At 31.7% G+C, this 25,023-nt stretch overlaps 1 protein-coding gene across 12 annotated transcripts in view; it reads right to left on the minus strand.

The window, feature by feature from the left end:
* Window positions 1–553: 553 nt before the first annotated feature.
* The window catches only part of SLC4A7 (solute carrier family 4 member 7), a 112,349-nt gene continuing 87,879 nt past the window's right edge, over window positions 554–25,023 (minus strand). For 5 of the 12 annotated variants that reach the window (XM_069473330.1, XM_069473336.1, XM_069473329.1 and 2 more), the window contains 7 exons: window positions 24,528–24,689; window positions 24,091–24,342; window positions 20,480–20,548; window positions 18,739–18,912; window positions 14,358–14,489; window positions 11,831–11,928; window positions 554–4,795 (listed from right to left, as the gene is read on the minus strand). In XM_069473330.1, coding sequence (XP_069329431.1) covers window positions 4,714–4,795; window positions 11,831–11,928; window positions 14,358–14,489; window positions 18,739–18,912; window positions 20,480–20,548; window positions 24,091–24,342; window positions 24,528–24,689 — 969 coding nt within the window. In that variant the 3' untranslated portion in view covers window positions 554–4,713. Of the gene's footprint in view, window positions 4,796–7,025; window positions 7,134–11,830; window positions 11,929–14,357; window positions 14,490–18,738; window positions 18,913–20,479; window positions 20,549–24,090; window positions 24,343–24,527; window positions 24,690–25,023 lie in introns of all 12 variants that reach the window. The other 7 variants (XM_069473334.1, XM_069473327.1, XM_069473332.1 and 4 more) reach the window with 3 other exon arrangements.

Consider the following 25,023-nt stretch of genomic DNA (forward strand, 5'->3'; position numbering starts at 1 on the left):
ATTTCCAAAAACATAACTACATTTACCCATCTTACTTCCAAATGTTATCAAATTCAAGGAGAGATATCAGAAGGTTTTCAGTGCAGCTAACAGGAAGAAAGTGTTACATACATGCTAGATGGAAAACAATCCAAGACCTGTCCTTTGCTAGTAAGGAAAGAATTCGTAATAAAAACAGGCATTAAAACCAAAAGAGAAAAACAACCCTTGAGCTTGTGAGAGTTCACTACTATCATGCAAATCATTACATCATATAGCAAAATGTCTAGACATGTCTTAAAATAGGGAAAAAATGGAACAGCCTTTTTTTAGAGGGCTTTAATTTCACTATTTCTTAACTATCAAACATCATAGCACAATATACACTATTTTGTTTCACCTTTCTTTCTCACTGTCCTCTTCTCTGTCTCTCTCCTACTGAAAAACATGAATATGAGGTGGTAGGAAACAGAAATCACTCATTTTCCTTCCTCTCCCACCCCATCTCAAGTTGAGAAAGAGACGTAGCTCTTCTAATAATCAAAGTTCAAAGTAGAGACAATAGCCAAAAAACTAATTAAGTAGACTTTTATTGCTCAATCAACTTTAATAACATCTCCAAAAAAATAGTTTTCCTCTAACAATTATGAAACAAATTTGAAAGGCAGGATCATTCACATTATAGACTCAGTAGAGACTTGTACTTCATATAAATGAAAAATAACAGTTCTACAATTTAAATGTTTAATTTACTTTGGATTTTATTACAAAAGAAAATATCAGTGTAATTATAAAAGTCATAAAAATTGGAATTGTACTGTGAAATTATACCAAGGTATCAAATATTATATAAATGAACAATAAATTCAATTTTTGCTTATTTAAACATAGTAAACATTAGAAGACAACCTCCCCCCGGAAAAAAAAAAAAAAAAAAAAAAAAACCTTGAATAATAAAGCAACAAAAGAAAATCACAACAAAAAAAGCAATCAATGTGCAAAAAAATCTGATTTAAAAAAACAAAACTGGGGTTTAACAATTACTCTAAGTCAAATGTTGAAGTCAATATGTGCTAATTAAATTTAATTTAAAAACGATCTTTAGATTCCATTTCCAACTATGTTTTCCTAAAATTGACATTTTACTTTTTGAAGTTAGGAAAAAGATTTTACATCAAAATCACTAAATATTGCAATTTGAACACTATTTTAAACTTTGAATGTCCTTGAAGTCTTTAAATTTACTTTCTAAAAAATAAATAATTGTTGGAATAAACCAAAAGACATTTCACATATTTTCACTGCATATGGTAACAATGATGTGATCTACATAAAAAAATTTAAAACATTAAGTTATTTAATATAAACATTTTGAATTACAATGTTGTATCAATGGCTTACACATCTGAAATCTGAGCACTTTAAAACAGTATTCACATGTTAAACTGTTGAGCACATTTACAGAACTGATGTACATGATACATTCCTTTAAACAAAAAGCAAGCTCTGGTGTTATACCTCAGTTTCAGCGGGCATTTGTCTTTTTATAGAATTCTGAACCAGCCTTTGTGAAAGGTAAAAGTTAGAAAGCTATTATACTCACACAGAAATTTTGAGTATGTGGAAGAAACAGAAATGCTTTTTTGGATAGAGAAAAACAAAAGTTATAATTTTAAGTGGTAAACAAATCTGCATTATAAATATTATATACGTATCAGCACATAAAAATTTTGTCCTACACATTTTTACAGAAGACTTGGCAAACATGAACACTGGTACACCAAAGCTTTCTTAAACAACATAAGAGATTTAAGATTGCTAACACTCTCACACACATACATACATAAACACACATACACACACACACACACACACACACACTCATTCTTCAGAAAGATGGTGTGCTTCACTTCGGCATATCTAATATTATTAAATAATATACAGAATCATCCTTTTATCATAAGGAAGGAAGTCAGTTCATTATTTTCTCAAAAGCTGCTATTTTAAATTGAAACAGCATTTAGAAGAAACTAAATTTCAGATGGTCAGCATCAGGATTTACTACAGTCTTTGTAAACAGACATCTATAAATAAATAAAATAGGATGGAGAAAAGAATATCCTGAGGTGGCTCTGTGGCCAGGGTATTCAGTAGCACTAAGCTCCATTCTGGAAATCAAGGCATCTAAGAAAGTGCAGGACTGTTTATTTGAATTTATTTTGTAAATGGAATATGTACAGTTTTAATTATTTTGCACCTTGAGGTAAATCAGTACATAGCAATTACTACTGCTTATATACACCTATTTAAGGCAACATTTAAAAATCAACATATGTAGTAAATTGTATCTTTCACTGTCTTGCAAATGAATGCTATTCATGATTGTTATTTTTCAAAAATAGTGGAAGAAATATCATAACCACTTAAAACAAGCAGTTAATGACTTAAACATGAGTTACCTTTGCTCTTCAATGGAGTAGTCATATCAGATCATTTTGTAAGTCAAGTAATCAAAAGAAAGCAGAAACCATTAACAATTAGAAGCATGGTAAAAACATTTTGAGAGCAAAGTATTTTGCAAGTTATGGTTTTTCTGGCACTGGATAATTATTATACATTATTAAATAAAATCACAGAGACACTATGATCCCAGGTAGTTTTCAGTTTAAATTTTAAAACCACTTCCTGTAAAATAAGTACAGTTATTAACCCTTTGATGTCCAGACACAAGGAAATGATGTGAGGAAATCCTCTTGTTCAGGTACATCAGGGGAGTTTAAAAAATAGCAGCAAATACTGGGGTCTTCAGAAATGATTATGCTGCTATGAATAAAAAAGAATCACTTCAATGGAAGCTCATAAACAATCATAAGCACCATGGGTAATACTCTATCAATTGCCAACAGAGTCTAACTCTTTTTTAGGCAGTACCAAATGATGTCAGCTATATTTTCTAAAGAAAAGCATCTACATTTCCAATCTCTCATCTGAGGCAAAAGTTGAATCCATCATTTTAATTAGAATCTCACAATATGGTCTCAGATGAGGAAATTACATTAGTTAACAAGTTTAGAATGAATTAAAAACACCACAATTGCTAAAATATCAGCTTTTGGCATTCCTCATGATCCTCTAAAAGATCAATTCTTCACACTTTTGTGTTTAATTTTAAATGGTTAGAGAGAGCACTGGAATTTCATTAAAATTTTCACCTTAATATTCATGTTACCATTTTTTATATTTCCGTGGCTTCTCAATATTCATTAGATTTCTGTAAATTATTTTCTTTCCAAATCAATTTCATAACCCCATTCATCCAGTCCTACAGGCTTAACAAGAACATTTATTTATTTTATGTGGAGCTAAGAGTAAAAGATGACTAAAAAGATTTGCTAGAAGTTAAAAATACAGCTCAGAAAAGCAAAAACTAGCAAATATTAACACCAAACAGGAAGAATGCCATCAATCTGAGCTAAACATAAAATGTCTAATTTCCTTTTAAAATACAAATATGGCAGTGCTTTATATCAAAGATCTAAAATCTTAACTGCTTTCAGATAATGAACATAAATGCAAGTGAGCACCAACTATTTACATTAACAATTTACTCTATATGTTACCTTTTCAAATGTTTATAGAATATTTGAGCATATCAATTAAAATAAATATAATATTTTAAAATAAAATCACAGGTAACAATCTATTAAATATAATCTACACAATAAAATAACAACAGAAAATGCAAGTAATTCTTAATAAAGTAATACTGATTATAAACCCACACTTGAGAGAATTCTGACTCCTGATTATTGAATCACACTACTTATAATAGAAAAATAATCAAGATCTTGAGCCTGATACAAACTAAACCAGTAAGACAAAGAGAGCAAAGGCAGAAAACACAATGGGAATTATAGGCTCTAAAAGAATGTAAGGATTCAGAAAAAAAATTCTACAAAGGCAACAAAAGTTAACTATTGCAAATTGGCATTTTACAGCTTTTGAAATTCATTAAGTTATGACTGGTATGGGTGTTCAATTATAAAATCACCTGCAATTTTACTTATCACAATGGAAATATAGATATGAGCTTTAAAAATTTAAAACATTTTCTAAAACATAAAGGTTAAAAACTATAGTTCTTATTTAGAAAGTTTCCATTGTTCTACATTCACTTCTATGGCCAAAAAAAAAAATGCCATCATTTGTGAAACATAATAGACATCTATAGAAATGAAACACAGAGAAAAGCATGACATGTTACCATTTTTCCCATAGCACTGGCATAAAGACTCCCTGTTCTTCCCATAAAGCACTAACAAAAGTGAAATAACATGTAAAAATCTTTAGAAACTCATGTAAAAACTATAAATATATAAAAGTATGTATCACTTAAGGTTGATATGAATTGCAACTGATGAACAAAGAGATTTAAGAAAAGTAGACTGAAAGTATTTCTCCACATTTCTCTATTGTAGAATAGAAAAAAAATTTTCCAACAGAATAAATATTTGAATAGTAAGAATCATGTACCTCACTTCTAAGAGACCATTTCATTATATACAGAGTCTCCATGGTGCTCATAACAAACTTCAGACACTACTTAAAAAAAAAAAAAGTAGTCATGCATAAATAGCATGACATACAATATTGTTATATAGTGACATGATACACACACATTATATATGTATATATCTATATATCTCTCTATATATAATTTCTCTTGGTTCAATTCTATAATGAAGTTTCAGCATCCAGGTATTTCTTTCTTGGTTCATCTTCAATATTTATTTTCACACTCACAGGTTTTTCAGGGCTATTTAAAACAAAGAATGAGAATAAATAATTTTAAACAAATATTAGATTCTAAATATGGCCAACAATGAATATTATATTAAGAGTTTTGAGATGACTATTAACACTACAAACTTATGACTTCCTATTGTAATTTTACTGCTTTATCAGGGAACTTAACTAGAAAGATAAATTTTTAAAATTCTATTTTTTGGCTGGGCATGGTGGCTCACACCTGTAATCCCAACATTTTGGGAGGCTGAGGTAGTAAGCTCGCTCGAAGCCAAGAGTTTGAGTCCAGGCTGGACAATATTATGAAACCCTGTCTCTACGAAAAATTTAGAAATTAGCTGGGTGGGGTGAAGCGTGCCTGTAGTCCTAGCTACTTGGGAGCCTGAGACTAGAGGATCTCTTGAGTCCAGGAGTTTGAGGTTACAGTGAACTATGACCACACCACTGCACTCCAGTCTGGGCAACAGAGCGAGACCCTGTCTTTCAAAAAAAAAAAAAATTCTGTTTTTTAAAAAATTGCATATGTTTACAACTGAAATTTATGTTTTTCTTTTAACTGAAGAAGAGGTCCTTAAAACTGCTTAGTATAATGACTATATTGGATTTATTAGTTTTATTTTCATGTATGGACAGAATTGTAGCATGTGACTTTTATTTCACTTACAGGTCTATTAATATATGAATTTTTGTTAATATAGGTAAGTGTCAAATGATTTTCTACAAAAGGTAACAAATTTACAAAACTTGTCTCCCCAAATTTGGCTCATAAATACAAGACCAACACACCTATTCTGGATCTTCAACTGAGTATCAAACACAATGACTCCATGTATATGGATTTAATGGATTGATTTAATTACAAAGTATGAATATCTGGTTTCTAAAAAATTTTCAAAAAGTATGCCTTCTCCAGACAAACTGAAGGAAAGGTCCCTCAAAACATTTTTGCTGTTAAACATCATTGCCAAAACATTCTCTTCTTTCCCATGTGATTTTGATTTGCAGCGCAACCCAAATGAAAGGCAGGTGTATAAAAGATATGTTAGTATTACTGTAAGGCTTTTATTTTTATCATAACTATACTGACGAACAAGGCCAGGGGTGCTGGCAAGATGTGAAAAATTATTAAGAGTAAAAAAGAAAATTTAGTAAAATTATGGCTGCACTGGATGATCCAAAATGGCAGAGTTTAACTTCAGAACTTTTAAAGATTAAAGACAGAAGTAAAGAAAAGAAGCAGTCTAGCTTAGAAATTATAACTCAGATGATAGAAAAGAAAAACATGATGATAGAGATCAAGTAGGAAAAAGGCTCTAAAAGAGGGTAGGGAAAGAATGAGAAAAAGTTAATTACTATTAAAAGAGCTAAGAAACACAGAAACTAAACAGAAATAGCTACGGGACTGACTGCCTGGAAAAGTTTTGATCTGATGCCTAAGCAGAATATAAGGACATCGAACACAGCCTCTGTCACAAAGTGTACACAAAAGAAATATTTGTTGAATATAAATTACTGAGTACCCCACAAGTCTCATTTCTCCAGAGAACTAAAGAAATAAAGTACTAATGATTATCAGAATAGAACCCCTGAGGGCTCAAGCCTTGAAGTGAGGGCAAAAGAAAGAAAAAGGGTTACATAACAAGAAATGTAAGGAAAAGATTATATAATAGTTAAAATATATGGTCTATTATAAAACTGAATGGCCTTTGTATCAATGGATTAAATTTCTTCCAAATATCTTCAAGGAAAATGTTTTCCTCACCTGAGGAAATAGTATGCTAAAACTAAAAAAAAACACAAGAAGGAAAACAATTGTACTTTTTTTTTCTTAGACCATCAGAAACCATGATTGAGGTAGTGTTCAATTATAGTGTTTATTTAATCCCTAATAATTATATTTCTTTATATGGTTTTTGTTGTTTTATATATTTATTCCATACTGCTATATGAAATTTATTTTTATTATACCATAGCTCAAATTCTTTTTTGAAATAGGCAACTACACATTTTCAAAAAACAAAAAATAATGATCACCTACATCTGATTCCAGCATACATTAAAATGATGGATGAAAGGAAGAAGGGAAGAAGAAAGGGAAAAAGGAAAGGAGGTTGGTTTTTTTAAGTAAGGAGAATATAAAGTAGGAAAATTAAGTTACATATAATGGTTTTACTGCATAGCTATCCATAAGTAAATTAAAAACTGGCTATATTAGAAAATGCATAAATAGTTATAACTACCTCGTGTTAGATCTGGTTACTTTGGCATTCTCAGTATTCATGGAAAGTGCCTTCCACTGTGCAGTTTTGGCCATTTCATCTGATATGTTAACAACTGAGGGATCAACACTGAAGAACAAATATACTTTTTGGTTAGTATTCAATACTTGCAAAAGCATTAATATTGTCATTTTTATCATCTATATAATTATTTGCTTTCATCAACTTAAAATTGAGAAAACCCTTGCCATGCACTTAAAGGTCTAGCAAGTTATCAGAATTTTGGAGTTCTGCTATCAAAACTTTTGGAGAATTATATCTTTCTCTATAATCAAAACTAATGGTTTTAGATTAAGTTAGCAAGACTTATTTACAAAACTGCTTCAAAATCTGATTTGGGGCTTCAGCAGTACTCCAGGAATGATGATGCCCTCTGATCATCTTGGCCATAAGTATACTGCTGAAATACCATGGGATATATTAATGTGCATATAATCTAAAAAAATACAGATTCAATTCAATTAGAAACTTTTATAATTGGCACAAATTTAATCTTATCAAATAAATATCCAAAGCATGTAAAAAAAATTAAGTTTATGATTAAAAAAATCTTGTTCTACAATAGCTTTTACAAATCATTAAGAAGAATGCTCAGAAAGGTAACACTTTAAAAATGAAACCGAAGCTCTCTGAAAATATTGGAATGGATAACACAAAACAGCCTCATAAATACTGATTTAAACTGGCATTCACAAATTTAGCATCGAAGTGTTATTTTATCAAATTTACCAAAATCAAAAGAAGAGAATATTATCCATTTATTACAATAAGGGACAAAAGAACCCGTTTTATGTTTCTATGAACTATTACAAAAAATTACATCAAGACCCAAAATCCAATAATGATATCGATAAATAATTTGGGGCTCAAATTTGTCAGTCACAAGTAATATTAAAGTATCATAAAGCTAATAGCAATATATTTGCAAGTCCTTTTCCTTCTCCAATAAAAAAACATTCATGCAAATAAGCTATAAATACCAATGATTAAATAATGTTAAATTAACACTGTGACAGTAGCTAGGTTGGACTTCACAGCAGTCATTTAGAAAGTCCTAGCTCTGTTCACACTTAAAATCTGAATGTTGTTTAAAATTTAAGACTACAAAGAAGTGTGACATGGTCATTGAAAAGTCTCTATGAATGGTTGCTTTACCAAGTCCATTTTTTAAAAACAAAATAAATTTGAATGCCCAAGTTCATAACGGCAGAGCCATACAACTTGAAACTCTGCCTACCCTGAGTAAAGTTTTATTCACTTGGTTGTCAACTTCAAGTAACTGAAGAAAGGAATTCCTAAAAAACTTTCTAGCTTCTAAACATACTCCTCCTCTAAGGACAGCTTTTCCATTGGTAGAAATTAACCACTTTTTTCAAGAAGGTATTTATTTTGTTTTCCCCCAAAATAAAGCTAGATGGGAAAAACTCTGTCTTATATAAATTATTTTCATATTTTACAGGACTTCATAGTTTCTGAATACTTTCATATATTATCTCATTTGATCTTCATGGCAAGTAATCCGAAGCTATTTAAGATATAAAATTCTTGCAAATAGCAAGTTAACCACTTCCTGGCATTCTTGATGTTAAAATTTTAAGCATAGAAGCATTAATCATGGCTCACATCAAGCACTTAAAAGACAAAAGGAAAACTAGAGATAGACAGCCATTCTTTTCGTTAAATATCAGACAATATAGACTTCACTTAAATTTGTCAAGGTCCATGTGTAATTACACTAAGAAAGTGATAAAGCAGGATATAAATTAAGTGGCAAAGGGGGTATGTACTTTCTGATTTCCTGAAGGCCAAATTCCCCTCCCAATCCCCAGGGAAAAAGAAAAAAAAAGAGAGAGAAATTAAGTGGCAAGTACTCTCAGCAAATTGGTGATAGTTACTAATAATCATGGCAGTTTCTATACTTTTGTTTTAAAAGTACATCAATGAAGTTAATGTATTAATTCACTTAACAAACATTTATAGAACCTAGCAAAAGCAAAGCACTATACAGCTACATATATTAAGAGTCTATACTTGGCATTTAAAGTATATAAAAATTTGAGGGAAAATCATGAAACATGACACAAAATAATACCAACAACAAAAATTACTAGCAAAAGTGTAGAGGAAAATTAGGATTAATTCATTTATCACAACCAATCAACATGTTCAAGTCCAAAAGTGACCTCTGTAAAAACTATAAAGAATAGTTTAAAAATTTTTTAAAGGTTGAAAAAAGTTAATTAAATACCAACAAACATTTTCCATCAACTGGTCAGGAAAGGGACCTACATACATTCTAAAACCTATTTCTCTACTCTAAGTAGCCAATCAGAAATGAAACATACATATAGGAATCAGGTCTGTATGTAAATATAGGTTATTAAACTCTTAAAGCTACAAAAAATGTTTGCATTTCCCTCTGTATCTTTAGTTCTTAAATTTAAATATATATCACCAAAATCATATGATAAATTATACATGAAACTTATTAATAATTTTTCCATTAATATAAGCCCTCACTGCCAATGGTCAAATCACATCTTTGGAAACTAGGAGAATTTTAGGGTCTCTAAACATAATTACATATTAAAAGGCCATCAGAAAATGGATTACTGATATCTGATTGGATACTGATATGGATTACTGAAAATGTTTATTTTCCATCACACATTGACCCAAGCCCTAATGAAGGGCAAAAGGGAAAGAGCTATACTACTGAGAGAATGGATATATTATTAGACTCATGTACTGACATAGACCAATGGAACAGAATAGAGAACCCAGATATAAATCCACTATATAGATATATATCCATATATAGTGAACTTATCTTTGACAAAGGTGCCAAGAACATATAGTGGGTAAGGGACAGTCTCTTCAATAAATCGTGCTGGGAAAACAGGAAATCCATATGCAGAAGAATAAAATTAGACTCTTACCTCTTGCCATATACAAACATAAAATTAAATTGGATTAAAGATTTAAATCTAAGACCTAAAACTATTAAACTACAAAAAGAAAACATTGGGGAAACACTTCAGGACATTGGTCTGGGCAATGACTCTTTGAGTAATAACCCCAAAGCACAGGCAACCAAAACAAAATTGGACAAATGGGATCAGATCAAGCGAAAAAGCTTCTGCAAAGGCAAAGGAAATAATCAACAAAGAGACAATCCACAGAAAGGGAGGAAATATTTGCAAAGTACTCATCTGACAACTGATTAATAACCAGAATATATAAAGAGCTCCAACAACTCAATAGGAAAAAAATAATCTGATTAAAAAACGGGCAAAAGATCTTAACAGACATTTCTCAAAAGAAAACATATAAATGGCCAATAGGTCCATGAAAAAATGCTCATTAGTCATCAGAGAAATGCAAATCAAAACTACAATGAGATACCATCTCACCCTAGTTAAAATGGCTTTTTTCAAAAAGGCAATAATGAACACTGGCAAGGATGTGGAGAAAGGGGAACACTCGTAACTGTTGGTGGGAATGTAAATTAGTGCAACCACTATGGTAAACAGTATGGAGGTTCCTCAAAAACCTAAAAATAGCACTACCAACAATCCCAGGTATATATCCAAAGGACAGGAATTCAGTATACTGAAAAGGTAACTGCACTCCCATGTTTATTGCAGCTTTATTCACAATAGCCAAGATTTGGAATCAACCTAAGTGTCCATCACCATATGAATGGATAAAGAAATTGTGGTACATATACACAATGGAATACTATATAGCCACAAAAAAGAGTGAAATCTGCCATTTGTAACAACATGGATGGAGGTAGAGAACATTATGTTAAGTGAAATAAGCCAAGCACAGAAAAACAAATCTCTTTGGTTCTCACTCATATGTAGAAGCTAAATGTTAAAAAATGATTGATCTCATGGAGACAGAGAGTAAAATGATGGTTACCAGAAGCTGGGAAGGATAGCAGGGAGTCGGGGATAAAGTGGGGATGGTTAATGGGTACAAAACTGTAGTTAGATAGTTAAATAGAATGAACAATATTTGATAGCACAACACAGTGACTATAAACAAGAAGTTAGGTTATATTTTAAAATAACTAAAAAAGTGAAATTGGAATGTTAGTAACATAAAAAAACATGAAATGCCTCACATGATGGATACCCCAATTACCCTGATCTGATTAATTCACATTGTATGCCTGTATCAAAACATCACATGTACCCTATAAAGATGTACAACCATTATGCACTCATAAGAATTAAAAATAAAATATATATATGTATGCATGTGTGTATGTGTGTGTGTAAATATGTGTGCATACACACACACACAAACACACACAGAGAGAAATGCAAATCAAAACTATAATGAGATATCATCTCACCCCAGTTTACATGGCTTTTATCAAAAAGACAGGCAGTAAACGCTGGCCAGTGGTTTTATATATATATATATATATATATATATATGTATATATAAATAACTTTACTAAGACAGATGGAGTGATGGAAGACAAGTAAATCTTACTGGCTTGGCATGGAAGTTTGTTTAAGGCTCTGGTCCAAGCCCAGCTTTTTGTTCATTCCCACCTATAACCTGGGTGGGAAATGAGTGAGGAACTTCCTTTTCAAACTGCATGAAGCCCTCCTTTAATTGATACACCAGATGTAGATTTTATCATCTTTTTAAAAATAGGAATCACTGCTTTAAAGAAGCATTATATGGCTATTCATGCACATGACATGTATATAAAATACATTCTACAAAATAAAGTTATATCTCACCTATACTTTAGGGCCTTGACTGGAATTTGCAAGAGACTTCCTCCTTCAAACGGAAGGTGCACAGTATCATCATCATCTTGAAGCATTCGTTCAGCTTCCTTTAGAGCACATATGTGAAGAGATTACTTTTCCCAAAATATTTCCAGAAAGATCAGTTAACATATAACATCTTAAAGACTTAGAAACCCAAACTGACATTATTAAAATGTATCTACCATGACTAAAAAATTCATTTTACAATTATGAACACATACTTGTAACATAAAATGAAAACAACCACTTATAAAGATTAATTTTAAAATGGTATAACTTTCATTTCTATAAGTAAATCATTAATACTATAAAAAAGCAACAATTACATAAATTCTGATTATCAATTATTATATAGGTATATAATAAGAGATAAAATTTGTGAAATCTCATGTCTCTCATCACGGTATGAGTAAATCCTCATTTAGATAAGGCAGGATTTCTTAACATCAGCAATATTGATATTTAGAGGCTAATAAATCTTTGTTGCAGGGGGAAGTCCAGTGTATTTAGTATTTCACAGCATCCCAGGATTCTACCCACTGAATACCAGTAGCAGCCCTCCAGTTATGACAACCCAAAATATCTCAGACATTGAAAACTGTCCCTTTGGGGGCAGGGTCACTGCAGATTGAGAACCACTTGGACAACGGACACAGAACAAAATTATAACATGTTAATAATGGGGGTGGTGGCTCACACCTATAATATTAGCACTCTGGGAGGCTGAGCCAGGAGGATCACTCGAGCCCAGGAGTTTGAGGTTGCAGTGAGCTATGATGACACCACCGCAATCTAGCTGGGGTGACAGAGCAAGACTCCTTCTCTCCCCCCAAAAATGGCGGGGGGTAGAGAGGGCGGTACAGAGAGATTGCGAGAGAATTCCTACTTTTCTTCCTTGCTAAAAGAAATCCAACTATTTGGAGGTAGCAATGTGCCCAGATTTAACAAACCAAAAAACACACCCTAAACTAAATTTCTCAGCATTCCTAGCAACACAGTGGCGACACGTGGTGCAAGCAGAACTTATTAGATGACATTCCAGAAAGACTCCTTAAAACATGACAATGGGGTAAAGCCCATTTTGCCTTCCCTCCTTTTCTTCTCCCGCTGTCTCCAATTACATGATAGCTGAGTGTGGCAGCCATTCTGACCCCATGAAGCGAGCTTCAGGATGGAAATATATGCTGAGGACAGGAAAAAAGTAACAAGGAGTCCCTGGTAACTTTGTGGAGCCACAACACTAGATCACTTGCTTTCAGGAGTATTTTTAAGTGAAAATAAACTCTTGTATTTAAAAGCCACTTTTACTTTCGTTTTTTGTTATGTATCACTCAACTTATTCTGATACAGTAACAAACAATTTGACTAAGTATTTTACAAACAAATTATATCTTACTTGAAAAATCACCAAGAGCTCATATATATTTACTTATATAATTTTGAAGAAAAAAAAGCTCAATTTTAAAATTTTAGAGGCTTAATTCAAATTAATATTCTAATTAGTATCTAATTAAAGAGTTATAATTTTTGTTGAAAAGTAAACATAAAACCAGTAATGTTTTATCACTATTTAAACAAGACCATAACATTTAACAGTATCTATCTTTCTTCTTACCTTTCATTTTCAAACAATATTCTGAATGGAAAAATTAAGCAAGGCACTATAATCAACCAAACCATCTTTGCTATATAATGTCTATATCTGTTCTTCTTAAGTGATAATACAAAGTTGGTTATTAAAAACCAAAACAAAAATCAAATGCAGAATAAAGTACTCATGTTTAAATCTCAATATAGGCTGGGCATGGTGGCTTGTGCCTATAATCCCAGCTACTCAGAAGGCTGAGGTAGAAGGATCACTTGAGCCCAAGAGTTTGAGACCAGCCTGGGAGATATAGCAAGACCCCATCTCAATCAATCAATAAATAAAACTAAATCTCAACATACAAACTAATGGTGGCACATAAGACTTTATATAAAGATTATAGCTTTATTATACTTTTTTAGAAAAAGGTATTTACTTAAAAGTCCCTTTTGTCATTATGTGAGCCAGATTATTAAAATGTTATTAAAATTTAAATATATGCTAAAATTAATGTACTTAATGTATTAAGGTTAAATCAAATGATAGACTGATGTAGAATTATTTTGTGTTACCTGTATTTTAATATTGCTAAAAGCTTTAATTCTTCTGATTGTTGATTACATACACACATGATATGTAATTTTTAAAAAGTATTCTTGTGTTAGGGATATGGAGGAACAAGATGGTAAAATGGTTAACAGCCTATGTTTGGAACAAGTTACCTAACCTTTTCCTGCCTCAGTTTCCTTATTTGTAAAATGGGGACAATACCAGTACCTACTTCATTTTATAAGGTTCTTATGAAGATGAAAGCAGTTGATTTATATAAAATGATTATATAGTACCTGCTATATGATACAAAATATTAAACAAGGGAATGTTGTAAATTTAAAAGTCTTATCTTTTTACCTCTTTCTCTTTTTTCTTTTTGTCATCTTCTTTCTTTTTCTTACTTTCTGGCATGAGATCATCAAGCCAACTAAGTTCTCTCTTTGTGAAACACAAGTCCATGACCTTGCGTACAAAAACCAATGCAAGAACCTTAAAAAAATGGGGAGGAAATATTAAGTAATATATACTGTAAATTATACCACTTAAAGAGGAAAAAGGTATTTATTAAATCTTATAAATAATGAAAAATGCTTCATATATTTTGCTTAAAAATTATTCATACACCATCTTATTTCAAAGGAAATGAGTCACCTATTTATATTTTCAAAAAAGATATAAAGTTATAATACTATTAATCTTCTCCTGAATAAATCCCTTGCATTCTGTATAAAATTATAAATCAGGTTAAGTATGCTGAATATCATCAAAGTAAAAAAGATTAATTTTTTAACTTTAAATTATATATAAGTATACATAACTTTTAAAATATCTTAAGCAATGCATTAAAGTACCTATTCCCAGCATTAGATTTTAACTTTTCAATCATATGAGAGAAGATATATTACTTAATTTGCTTTTCTTCAACTGCTACTGAGGATGAACATATTTTCAAATGCTGATTGGCCATCCGGATTTCCTCTTCTGTTACTTGTTACTTTCTAACCTTTGCCTGTTTTTTCTATTGGTTTTTATGACTTTTGTTTATGAACTCATAAGAGTTCTGTGTGGTTTGGACAGAACTCTTTATCTGCCTTATGTGTAACAAATATTTTCTCCCAGGTTCACAATCTGATTTCACTCTGTTTTTGATACTTTTTGAACATATAAAAAACATTTATCACGTGGTCAAATATCTTTCTTTTATACTTTGGTTTTCCTATCTTCTTTGAAAAGTTATCCCCAATCACTGGATTATACAAATACTCTTATAAATTTTCTACTACAACTTCTTTTACCATTTAAATCATGAATTCATTTATGATTTCATTCTGAAAATAGTATTAGGGAGTACAATCTTCTAGTATACAGTTAAATCTTCAACACTATATACTAAATTTTTCCATAGAAATAAAATATCACCTTTAAGGAAATAATTTACTTACAGTATTCAAGTGATAAAATTCCAACATATTCAGAAAAATTTCTGGACTCATTAGTTTATTTTTCTGATGTATTTGTCTATGCCTATGCCAATTCCTTATTCTGTTGGCTACACTAACTTTCCAGTAGTTTTTAAATATTTGGTTTCAAAACAGTGTGGTACCAGCACCGAAAAAGTCAAATAGATGGCAAAGTCCCCCAACCTCACCTCTAGCCAGGAATCCTTCTTAATTATAGTAACATTTATCTTGTTATTCTCTGGTATTTATGTCTTTATTTTTAATGAATATATAACTTACATATAGTAAACTATAAAAATAGCATGTGTACAGTTTGATGATTTTGACAATGTATGTATCAGTGTAATCCACACCCCAACAAAATATAGAACATTTCTACCATCCATGTTGTTGTGGGTCTGGCATTTATTTTTCTCTATAAACTCTGAAATTATTTATCCAGTTCATGATGACACTGTTCCCCATTCCAACACACACACTCAAATAAAACTCTAGTAAAATTCATACTTGGAACTGTATTATCTTTAAATGTTATTTTTCAGAGAACTGAAATTTTTATGATACTAAGTCTACATAACAAGGAACATGGTATTTGTTCAGATCTTACTTTACATCCCCTAATACAATTAATTATGGGTTGGATTTTGTACCCCATTAAAGATAAATTAAAGTCCTAACTGCCACTACCTCAGAATATGACGTTATTTGGAAACAGAGTAGCTGCAGATGTAATTAATTAAGATAAGGTCTATTGGAATAGGGTGGACTCCTAATACAAAATGACTGGTGCCCTTATAAAATGCCCATGCCACGTGAAGACACAGAAACACACAAGGAGAACACCACGTGACGGCAAAGGCAGACCTGAGTTACACTGCTACAAACCAAGGAATGGCAAAGATTGCCAGCAAACCTCCAGAAGCTAGGCAGAGGCAAAGATTCCCCTACAGGGTGCAGAAGGAGCACAGCCCTGCCCACATCTCCACACACAGTCTCCAGAAGGGTGAGATGATAAATTTCTGTTTTAAGGCAACCAGTTTGTGGTACTTGTTATAGAAGTCCCAGGGACTAATAAATACAAATGCTATTACAAAGCTTTTTTTCTTAAAAATAAAAATAAAGCCTGTTTCTTTAAATAGGTCTTTCTTTTAAATTTTGTTCTTAAGTATTTTATAGTTTTGGGTCATTATTGTGAATGAGATTTTGTTCCCATTTTTAGTATTACTACTGAGTTAGAGACTATCTACTAATTCTCATGTTTTCTTATAACCCTACCCTACCACAATTCTTATTAATTCTATTTACGGCTCTTAGTCTTTTTTTGTTTATTTTTTAACCCAAGTCACTTGGGTTAATAGGTATACAATCACATTTTCAACAAATATGTTAATAATTCCTTTGATGCTAAAGTATCATTATTTAATCACATTAAGAAATACTGATAAATTTCTTTATTTGCTAACATTTTAAGATTTTTGCACTTACATTAATAAGTAAAACAGCTCCATAGATCTTTTGTACAACTAAATTCGGCTTTGGTATTAAGATCTTATTAGTATTTCATGAGAAAAACTGCAGAAATTTCCATTTTTTCCTTTGGTATAGAATAATTCAAGAAGTATTGTAATTATCTCTTTAAGATTAAGCTGTTAACCAATCTGACCATTTAAGGACAGATATTTAACCATTTTTCCAGTCTCCTGTATGCAACTGGGCTATACACAGGTTTTATACTTCTCTTTGGGTCAGTTTTGGAAATGTAGACACGGTACGGAAATAATCCATCTCCTCTAGAACAGGGGTTGGCAAACCACAGCTCCTGGGTCAATTCTGGTCCACTGCCTATTTTTGTATAGCCCATGAGCTAAGAATCATTTTTCTAGACCAACATTTGAAATTAAACCGGTGATAAGAGAACAATGACCTTGAACCCCAATTAAGTGAAATGTTATCCCAAATAAAAAACAATTTCATTCTTCTCATCAGTAGTCCTGTATTTAAAAAAAAAAAAAAACTGTACAATTTTTAAAAATGTAATAAGAAATTGTGAAAATTTGTTTTTCTCTATTATTATATAAGTATCTACATAATATTCTTGTGGCCTACAAAGCCTAAAATATTTACCATCTGGACCTTTGCAGAAAAACGTTTGCTCACCCCTGCTCTAGATGTTCAAATTTATTGCTATACATGCAATATTTTTTTAAAACCCCTTGAATCTCTTCCACATCTGTGGTTATATTTCTTTTCTCCTTCTTCATCTTATGTATTTCACTTTCTCATTTCCTCTTCACTCAGGTTTGGAAGGGGTTTATCCATTATTGATCTTTACAAATAAAAAGTTTTGTTGTATTTAAGTCTTCTTGAGTAATAAAGGCAACGAAGTGTATATATCTTCCTCTGAGTATAACTTTAGCTGGGCTCAAAGTTTTAGGCAGACGTTGTCATAAAGTTCTCCCTTTCAATTTGAGGTTACAGTGAGCTATGACTACATCACTACACTCCAGCCTGGGGGACAGAGAAATACCCTATCTCTAAAATAAATAAATACAGTTCTCCCTTTCAATATCTCTATATGGTTTTTTAACTCAGTTTTCTATCCAGGGATTATTTACAACACTGTTTAATTTCTAAATACTTAATATTATTTTAGTAGCTTAACATTTTTTTTTTTTGTAATTTAATTGTCACCAGGGAGTATTACTTGCAAAATTTTTATGGCTTTTTAATTTTTTTAGGTTTTCTCTGTGGCCATGTACATAACCAATTTCTATACAGTATTTACAAAAGGATGAATATTCTCATTTTGTAAAATGCAATATTCCATGATAATTTAATGAATTATATTGATTGTCTTATTAAAGCCATCTATAGGCTTCATTACTTTTAACTTCTAGATCTGTCAATTTCTGAAAAAGACATATTAAAATATTCCATTAAAGAATCATGTTGTTTTGGTTGCTTTGCTTTTTACATTAGACTATTATGTTTATTTCATGAACATCCTAAAATCTAAAGTTGTTGAAAAATACAAAACAGAGTTATATAGCCTAAGGACTAAAAATAAAACAAAAATTTAGAAAATGACAAGACAATTCAGACTGGGAAACAACTGGTTTATACCTAGAAACAGATAATCCACATTTTCAAACACCTAAGGTGCTTGAAATGGGCTGTTCCTTTTCTCAAAGTCAATTATAAATACTAATAAAAGAGTTAGTATAAAAACACACAAATACGTTATTGATTAGTGACAAAGTAAGTCTGAAAACACTTACCATCATGGGAAAAACTACTGCAGCAGCTGAAGCTTTTATCACCCACAAAAGAACCAGACAAGTAAGCTGAATGACTGTGAAAATATGGACCTTCCAGAGAGGCACGTAACGGAGGTATATCAAATCAGGCTGATGCTTAGCAGGCATTCCAAATAATTTAATACGGTCAAAAAACTATATAAAATGAAAAACAAAATAGAAAAGAAAAAAGTTCAACAAAATATCATTTTGCTATTATGAAGAAATTTTACTCAACTTTAGGGTTCTGTATATTCAAATTTAAACTATAAATTCCTTGGTATGTTCTGATACTATAGAAGAATGATTCAGCAAAGAATCTCTGGATCCAAGGAGAGGAAAAAAAATACCAAGGCAACCACTTAACTACAGCAACTAATTTAAGCAAAAAATAAGTATATTCATTTGGGAGATTAAAGTATTTAGATAATTTTATCTGCTATATCAAACATACAAGTCATTTAATCTCTTTGACCTTGTTTTATAATATGTACAATAAAAGGACAATAACCTGAATTACTTCTAAGTTTCTTTGTAAGTCTAACACCAGCAAATAACTTGAGGTAACAATTACCAAATAATGCTTCACTCATTGCAAATAAAACTATGAGCAAATTTCTTGGTCTCTTTGAGCTTTAATTTCCTCATTTACAAATTGAGGGTAAGATCACCCTTATCCATCTCACAAAACTGTTGTAAAAGTCAAGTGAGATAATGAAATACTTTCTTGGGCAACAGAGAGCAGATCCTGGACAGTGTTGACAAAATAAAGACGCTGTCTTGAACAAGCCTTGCCAGCCGCTGGCCCGTGAGTTGGCAACTTTAGACAACACGCTTTTCATGGTAAGAGGTGGGCATGTGGTGTTAACTGTGCTTTATGATCTCAATGTTTTATATTAAAATTTGATTCATACAAATCTTAGAAAGTTTTAGCAGGTAGTTTTCCAAAAACTATTATAAATAAAACAAAACAAAGTACTGAAATCACTGGGTTCTAACCTTGGCTTCATTGCTTACTTAGCTAATAAACTTCAATTCGTCCCTGCATTTCTGTTTCCTGATTTAAAAAATTAGGATTTCTTCCTTTCCTCTCTCCCAGTCGGTGTTTTCAGGCTCACAAAATAATTTATGTGCGAGGCCAGGGGTCCCCAACCTTTTTGGTACCAGGGAGAGTTTCATGGAAGATAATTTTTCCACAGGGGGCGTCCTCTGCTGTCAGGTCCCTAATAATGCCACAGACCAGGACCAGTCCACAGCCTGAGGGGTTGGGGACCACAGTCTAGGCTTTATGAACTGTATAGTGCCATATTAATGGCAGGTCTTATACCATTTTTTATAAGAAAGTAATAACTACCTTTTCTTTTTAAGTACTGAAAATTGCTATTCTACATGCCAGAAATAGCACTTTTTTCCCATTCCAATCCTTTTGATCCTCCCTCTCATACCATCCATTTACTCTTTGTTGATAGTTACAGAGTTACAGGGCCTTACAACGGCTTCAGTTAAAAACAGGTAAGGACCAGGATCATGTCAGTTCATGATCTCATGCTCTGTGGGGAAACATATGCAGTAAGCAATAATCACTCAGCAAGTGTGGATTTGAAGTTCCCAGTTAGGAAACTAACCTGCCCCCAAAGTATCAAAAGAGTTGAGAATAAATCACTATCATCATAAAAACAATTTTTGCAAATTTAAAATATTTTTAAGTTTTTCTACAACTTGCCTGGATTCCTTTTAATGAGGAAACTCCCATGTAAAGGAAAACACCATACAGAACAGGCATTGGAATAAACTGTAAGTAAAATGATCACAATTAGAACTTATGAGTAACAGATACACAAAAACATATCAATGAATAATTATAGGGATAGAATTAAAAGATCCTTCAGTCATGAGGATTAGACCAATCTAACATTTCTACACATAAGAAAAATGCTAATATACAATAACCTCCTTGAGAAATTGCTCTTTTTCTACATGTTCCTTCCTAAAAAGGGATTAAGCACAGCATGGGTGCTGCAGTCAGACTATTTGGTTTAAAAAGCCAATTAACTTTTTAATCAAAACTTAACCTTTCTGTGCTTCAGTTTCTCCATCAGATTGCTGTGAATATTAAATGACTTCAAATATATAAAACACTCAAAAAAACACCTGATACAAATTGATCACTCATAAAACACTAGCCATCATTATTACTATCACCAACTCCTACAGGGACTATTACACATACAATAGCATTTACTGAACACAGTAACTAAAATCCACCTCTGAAATAAAGTCCTTAGCTGTGACCATCATGAGAATCCCAGACTGCCCACATGGTCCATGCCTAGGCATCCTACAAGAAAGCCTGGCTATTAATAGGTTCCATCCATTTACTCAAAAACCACAATCAGCACTGTGATCCAAACGAGAGGTCTGTAAGGAAAAAAGACTTAAAAACTACAGAGGAAAACCACATCCTCTATACCTCTACTATACCTCGTATGTCTTTTCTAAGGACACTGAAAGAAAAAATAATAATTCATAAAGAAAAGAAAACAGATTGGAAAAATCTAATCAATATCCTCAGGGAACTTAAACAAAATATTTTATACAAAAAGCAACTACAGAATGCTAGGACAAAGGAATAATCAGAATGAAAAAAGCTCCTGGAAATTAAAGCTATAATTATCAAAATAATTAAAAAGAATTTTGTAATAATAATTTTGAGAAGACTAAAAATCAATGTAACAATATGGAAAATGGGGGAAATTTTGTTTAATAGTGAGGGGAAAAAAGGGAAAAGAACTTAAGAACAAATCCAGAAGGTCTGAGATCTGTTTAGTTGAGATGAAGAAATTTCTAACAGAAACAACAGAGGAAATACACAATGGAATAAAATTCCCACAGCTGAAGGCACAAGTTTTCAGAGTAAACTGACCCACAGAGAAGAAAATTTTGGTAGCTTCCAGAAAGGGGAGAAAAAAATGTCTCTATAAAAGTACAAAAGCCAAATAGATATCAGACTTCTCATTAGAAAACTGGCCTCTAGAAAACAATAAAACGATGACTTTTGACCCAAAGGAAAATTATTTTGAAGCTGGAAATGTATATCCAACTATAGATCAAATATTAGGGTAAATAAAGACATTTTGAAACATGCAAGAACTCTAAGTTTACCACTCATGGTATCCTGTGTAAAAATGAATTCCTTTAGCAATACAAAAAAAGGAATGCAAGAAAAAGGGAAACCTGAACATACAATTTTTTACAGTAAAGGAAGTTAACAGATATTAAGAAAACTTATTGGGTCTTGAGGCTTGGGTTGGAGTGAAATAGGGTATATTTCTGCCTCCCTATAGGCCGATCACACTGCTTAGTCCTCAGCAAATATTTATATCATATAATAATATTGTTTATGTGTTGCCAGAGGGTTTACATTTTTTATAATTTAACTTACAAAAGAAGCACAGAAGGCATAATTATAATAACAGCACAGAATGTAAATGTTATTAACTTCTACAATAATAATAAAAGTAAAAGCCAACAAAAGGTAGGAGATGGAAGGGAGGAAAGGGTGAGGCTGGAGAATACATCATAAACATCAGGAAAGACAACCTTAGATCAGAGGCTCCCAAATGTTTTGGTCTTAGGACCCCTTTAACAAGTACTGAGGAATTCCCCACCCCCAACCAACTACTTTTGTTTATGTGTGTTATATATACTGATATTTACCATATTAGAAAACTAAAAGAAATTTTAAATAGCTATTTTAAAATAACAATAAACCCCTATGTTAACATAAGAAACACATTTTTATGAAAAACTATAATTTTCAAAACAAAATACAATTAAGTGAAAGAAGAGCATTGTTTTACATTTTTCTAAAACTCTTTAGTGGCCACCTTAACAGAAGACTATTGAATTATCCGATCTGCATCTGCATTCAATCTGCTACAATATTCTGTTCTGGCTGAAGCATATGAAAAAAATCCTGCCACACACAGGTATGCACCTGGGAAAAGAAGGATATGGCAAACCCCTGACAGGGTGTCCGGACTCCCAGAGGTCTTTGGACTATGGTGACTTTAAGAACCACTGTTTTAGATAAAGAGATTCAGTCTAAACATAATAAACTGAAAAATAAAATTATAAAAATATTCAGAGCTATAATGATGGTAACTGCCAGAATAGACTAAAAAAATGAAATTAAAGAGTTTACCTCTGGAAAGTTGCTTTTGGAAAGTGAAAGGAAATGGGAATAACTTCATTTTAGAGCTTTCTTCATATTCTACTTAATTTTTCTACTTATATGTAGTTAATACTTAGAAATTTTAAAACTTCTTTAAAAATCTAAAGGGCAATTTTAATCAATGGGTGACTGCATCCCCATAAGATTGCGCTAAATATTTCTCCTCTTGTCCCCAAGCACTTCTAAATAATTGACCATTTACCTGTTTCACCAAAAAGACCTTTAAGTTCTTAGAAGTAGACAATAATGTATTCTATTTATTGTTTCCTTCGTGCATAATAGCAAAGCAAGCACTTTAACAAATATTTGGTGACTTAATAGGCTGGTAAGTCCATGAAATAAGGGCAAGGAACTCAGTATTTAACTACAATTTTTTTTTTAGTTAAAACATATTATACATACACACCCCAAATTTATACTCTAATTTAGAAATGGTATATGACTCTTAATTTTTTTTTTACAACACAACTAAAACACCAAGGAGAAAAACAGAGTTGGGCTCTTTCATGATTAACAGAAAATATCAAATTAGATACTGAACTACATTTGCTATAGTTATTTTTTTAATCTACTAGATTCAGCATGATGCGTAATATAAAAGCCAGATATGATTAAAAGTGTTTAATATAAATAATTTCTTTTATGCTTCACTATAATATTAGCTGTTTTTATTTGTTTTTCTAATGAGTGTTTACTACTTTTGTTTCATTTAGTCTATCAGGAAGAATACATCAAGCTCATTAACAGCAATATTATTTTTACATTTTAGCCAAATAAATTATCATCCATCTTTCAATATTATTTCATCTAATATTCCTACAAAATCCTCTGGGTATATTCTCCTTTTAGATCTTAACTAGCTCCTTCCAAAACTATATATCCTTTAATATTACCATTTTACATTATTTTTAAAATGAATACACTTACTACTGAAACTTACTATATTCAAAACATTACCAAATATTATTTCCCAAGCAAACCGTAAAAAATAAAAGTAATTTTAGCTATTTTAAGTATATTTTAATGTTTCATTTTCATACAACTAAGTATAAATGTTATGATAAATAAGACTTTAAAACAATGCAATAAAAACACTTTACCTTTAGTACTGAAGTCATGAACACAGAGAGGCCCATTAGAATAAAAATCATTAGCCCTGTAACCCGCTGTTCACGAATTCCCAAAAACTTGGGTTGTTCCCCTGGAGCAGAACATTCAGATTCAACTTTTAAGCTGTTGACATGACTTATTGACAACACTGTTGCAGCCACAAACCATGGAAGTCCCATGACAGAGCAAACTCCCAACATGACACCAACCATGAGCAAATCAAGGTGATAGCCAGCTCCTTTCTGAAAAGTGAAATGAACAAGCATATGTGTAAGTCTACATAGTTCTTTCAGTTTAAAATTCTATACTAATTATAAAGAGGGAAGAAACTAATTTTAATCGTACATTTTTTAATATACTAATCATTTTGAAAACACCTCAAAACCTTGAAGAAATCACAATGTGTGAGGCAAAATTTTAAAATTACCTTCAATTTGTGCTCCTTTCTGTTTATGATTACAGCTGTAATTTGTTGATCCATAAAGATGAGAATGGTACAAAGCAGAGCAGGAATAGCAGCTATTAATAACGTCCACCAAGGATTATCTCCCAATGGGCTTATGATCCAGCCCCTGTTTGGATCAGTAGGCTGTCAAAAAATTTAAAATAGTAAAGAAAAAAAGTTTCCTTCCTCCATTGCACTCAATTTCCATAGCATAGCCTGGGTCTATTCCAAGAAATGCTAATGGATAGAAAAGAACTGAATTAAATCTTGGGATGTATAATGAATTATTTCCAAAGACAGCCACAGGGATTCTTCTCTTCCCTACCAGTGTATCCCTTGCCATGTGACTTACTCATTCTTTCCATCTAGAGGTGGAGTCTATTTCCCTTCCCCTGGAACAGGGGATGACCTTATGACTTACTTTAACCCACAAAAATAAGGCCAAAGTGACACTGTGTGATTTCAAAGTCTCAACCTC

Source organism: Eulemur rufifrons, chromosome 7, assembly GCF_041146395.1.
Source record: "Eulemur rufifrons isolate Redbay chromosome 7, OSU_ERuf_1, whole genome shotgun sequence".
NCBI classification, from domain to species: domain Eukaryota; kingdom Metazoa; phylum Chordata; class Mammalia; order Primates; family Lemuridae; genus Eulemur; species Eulemur rufifrons.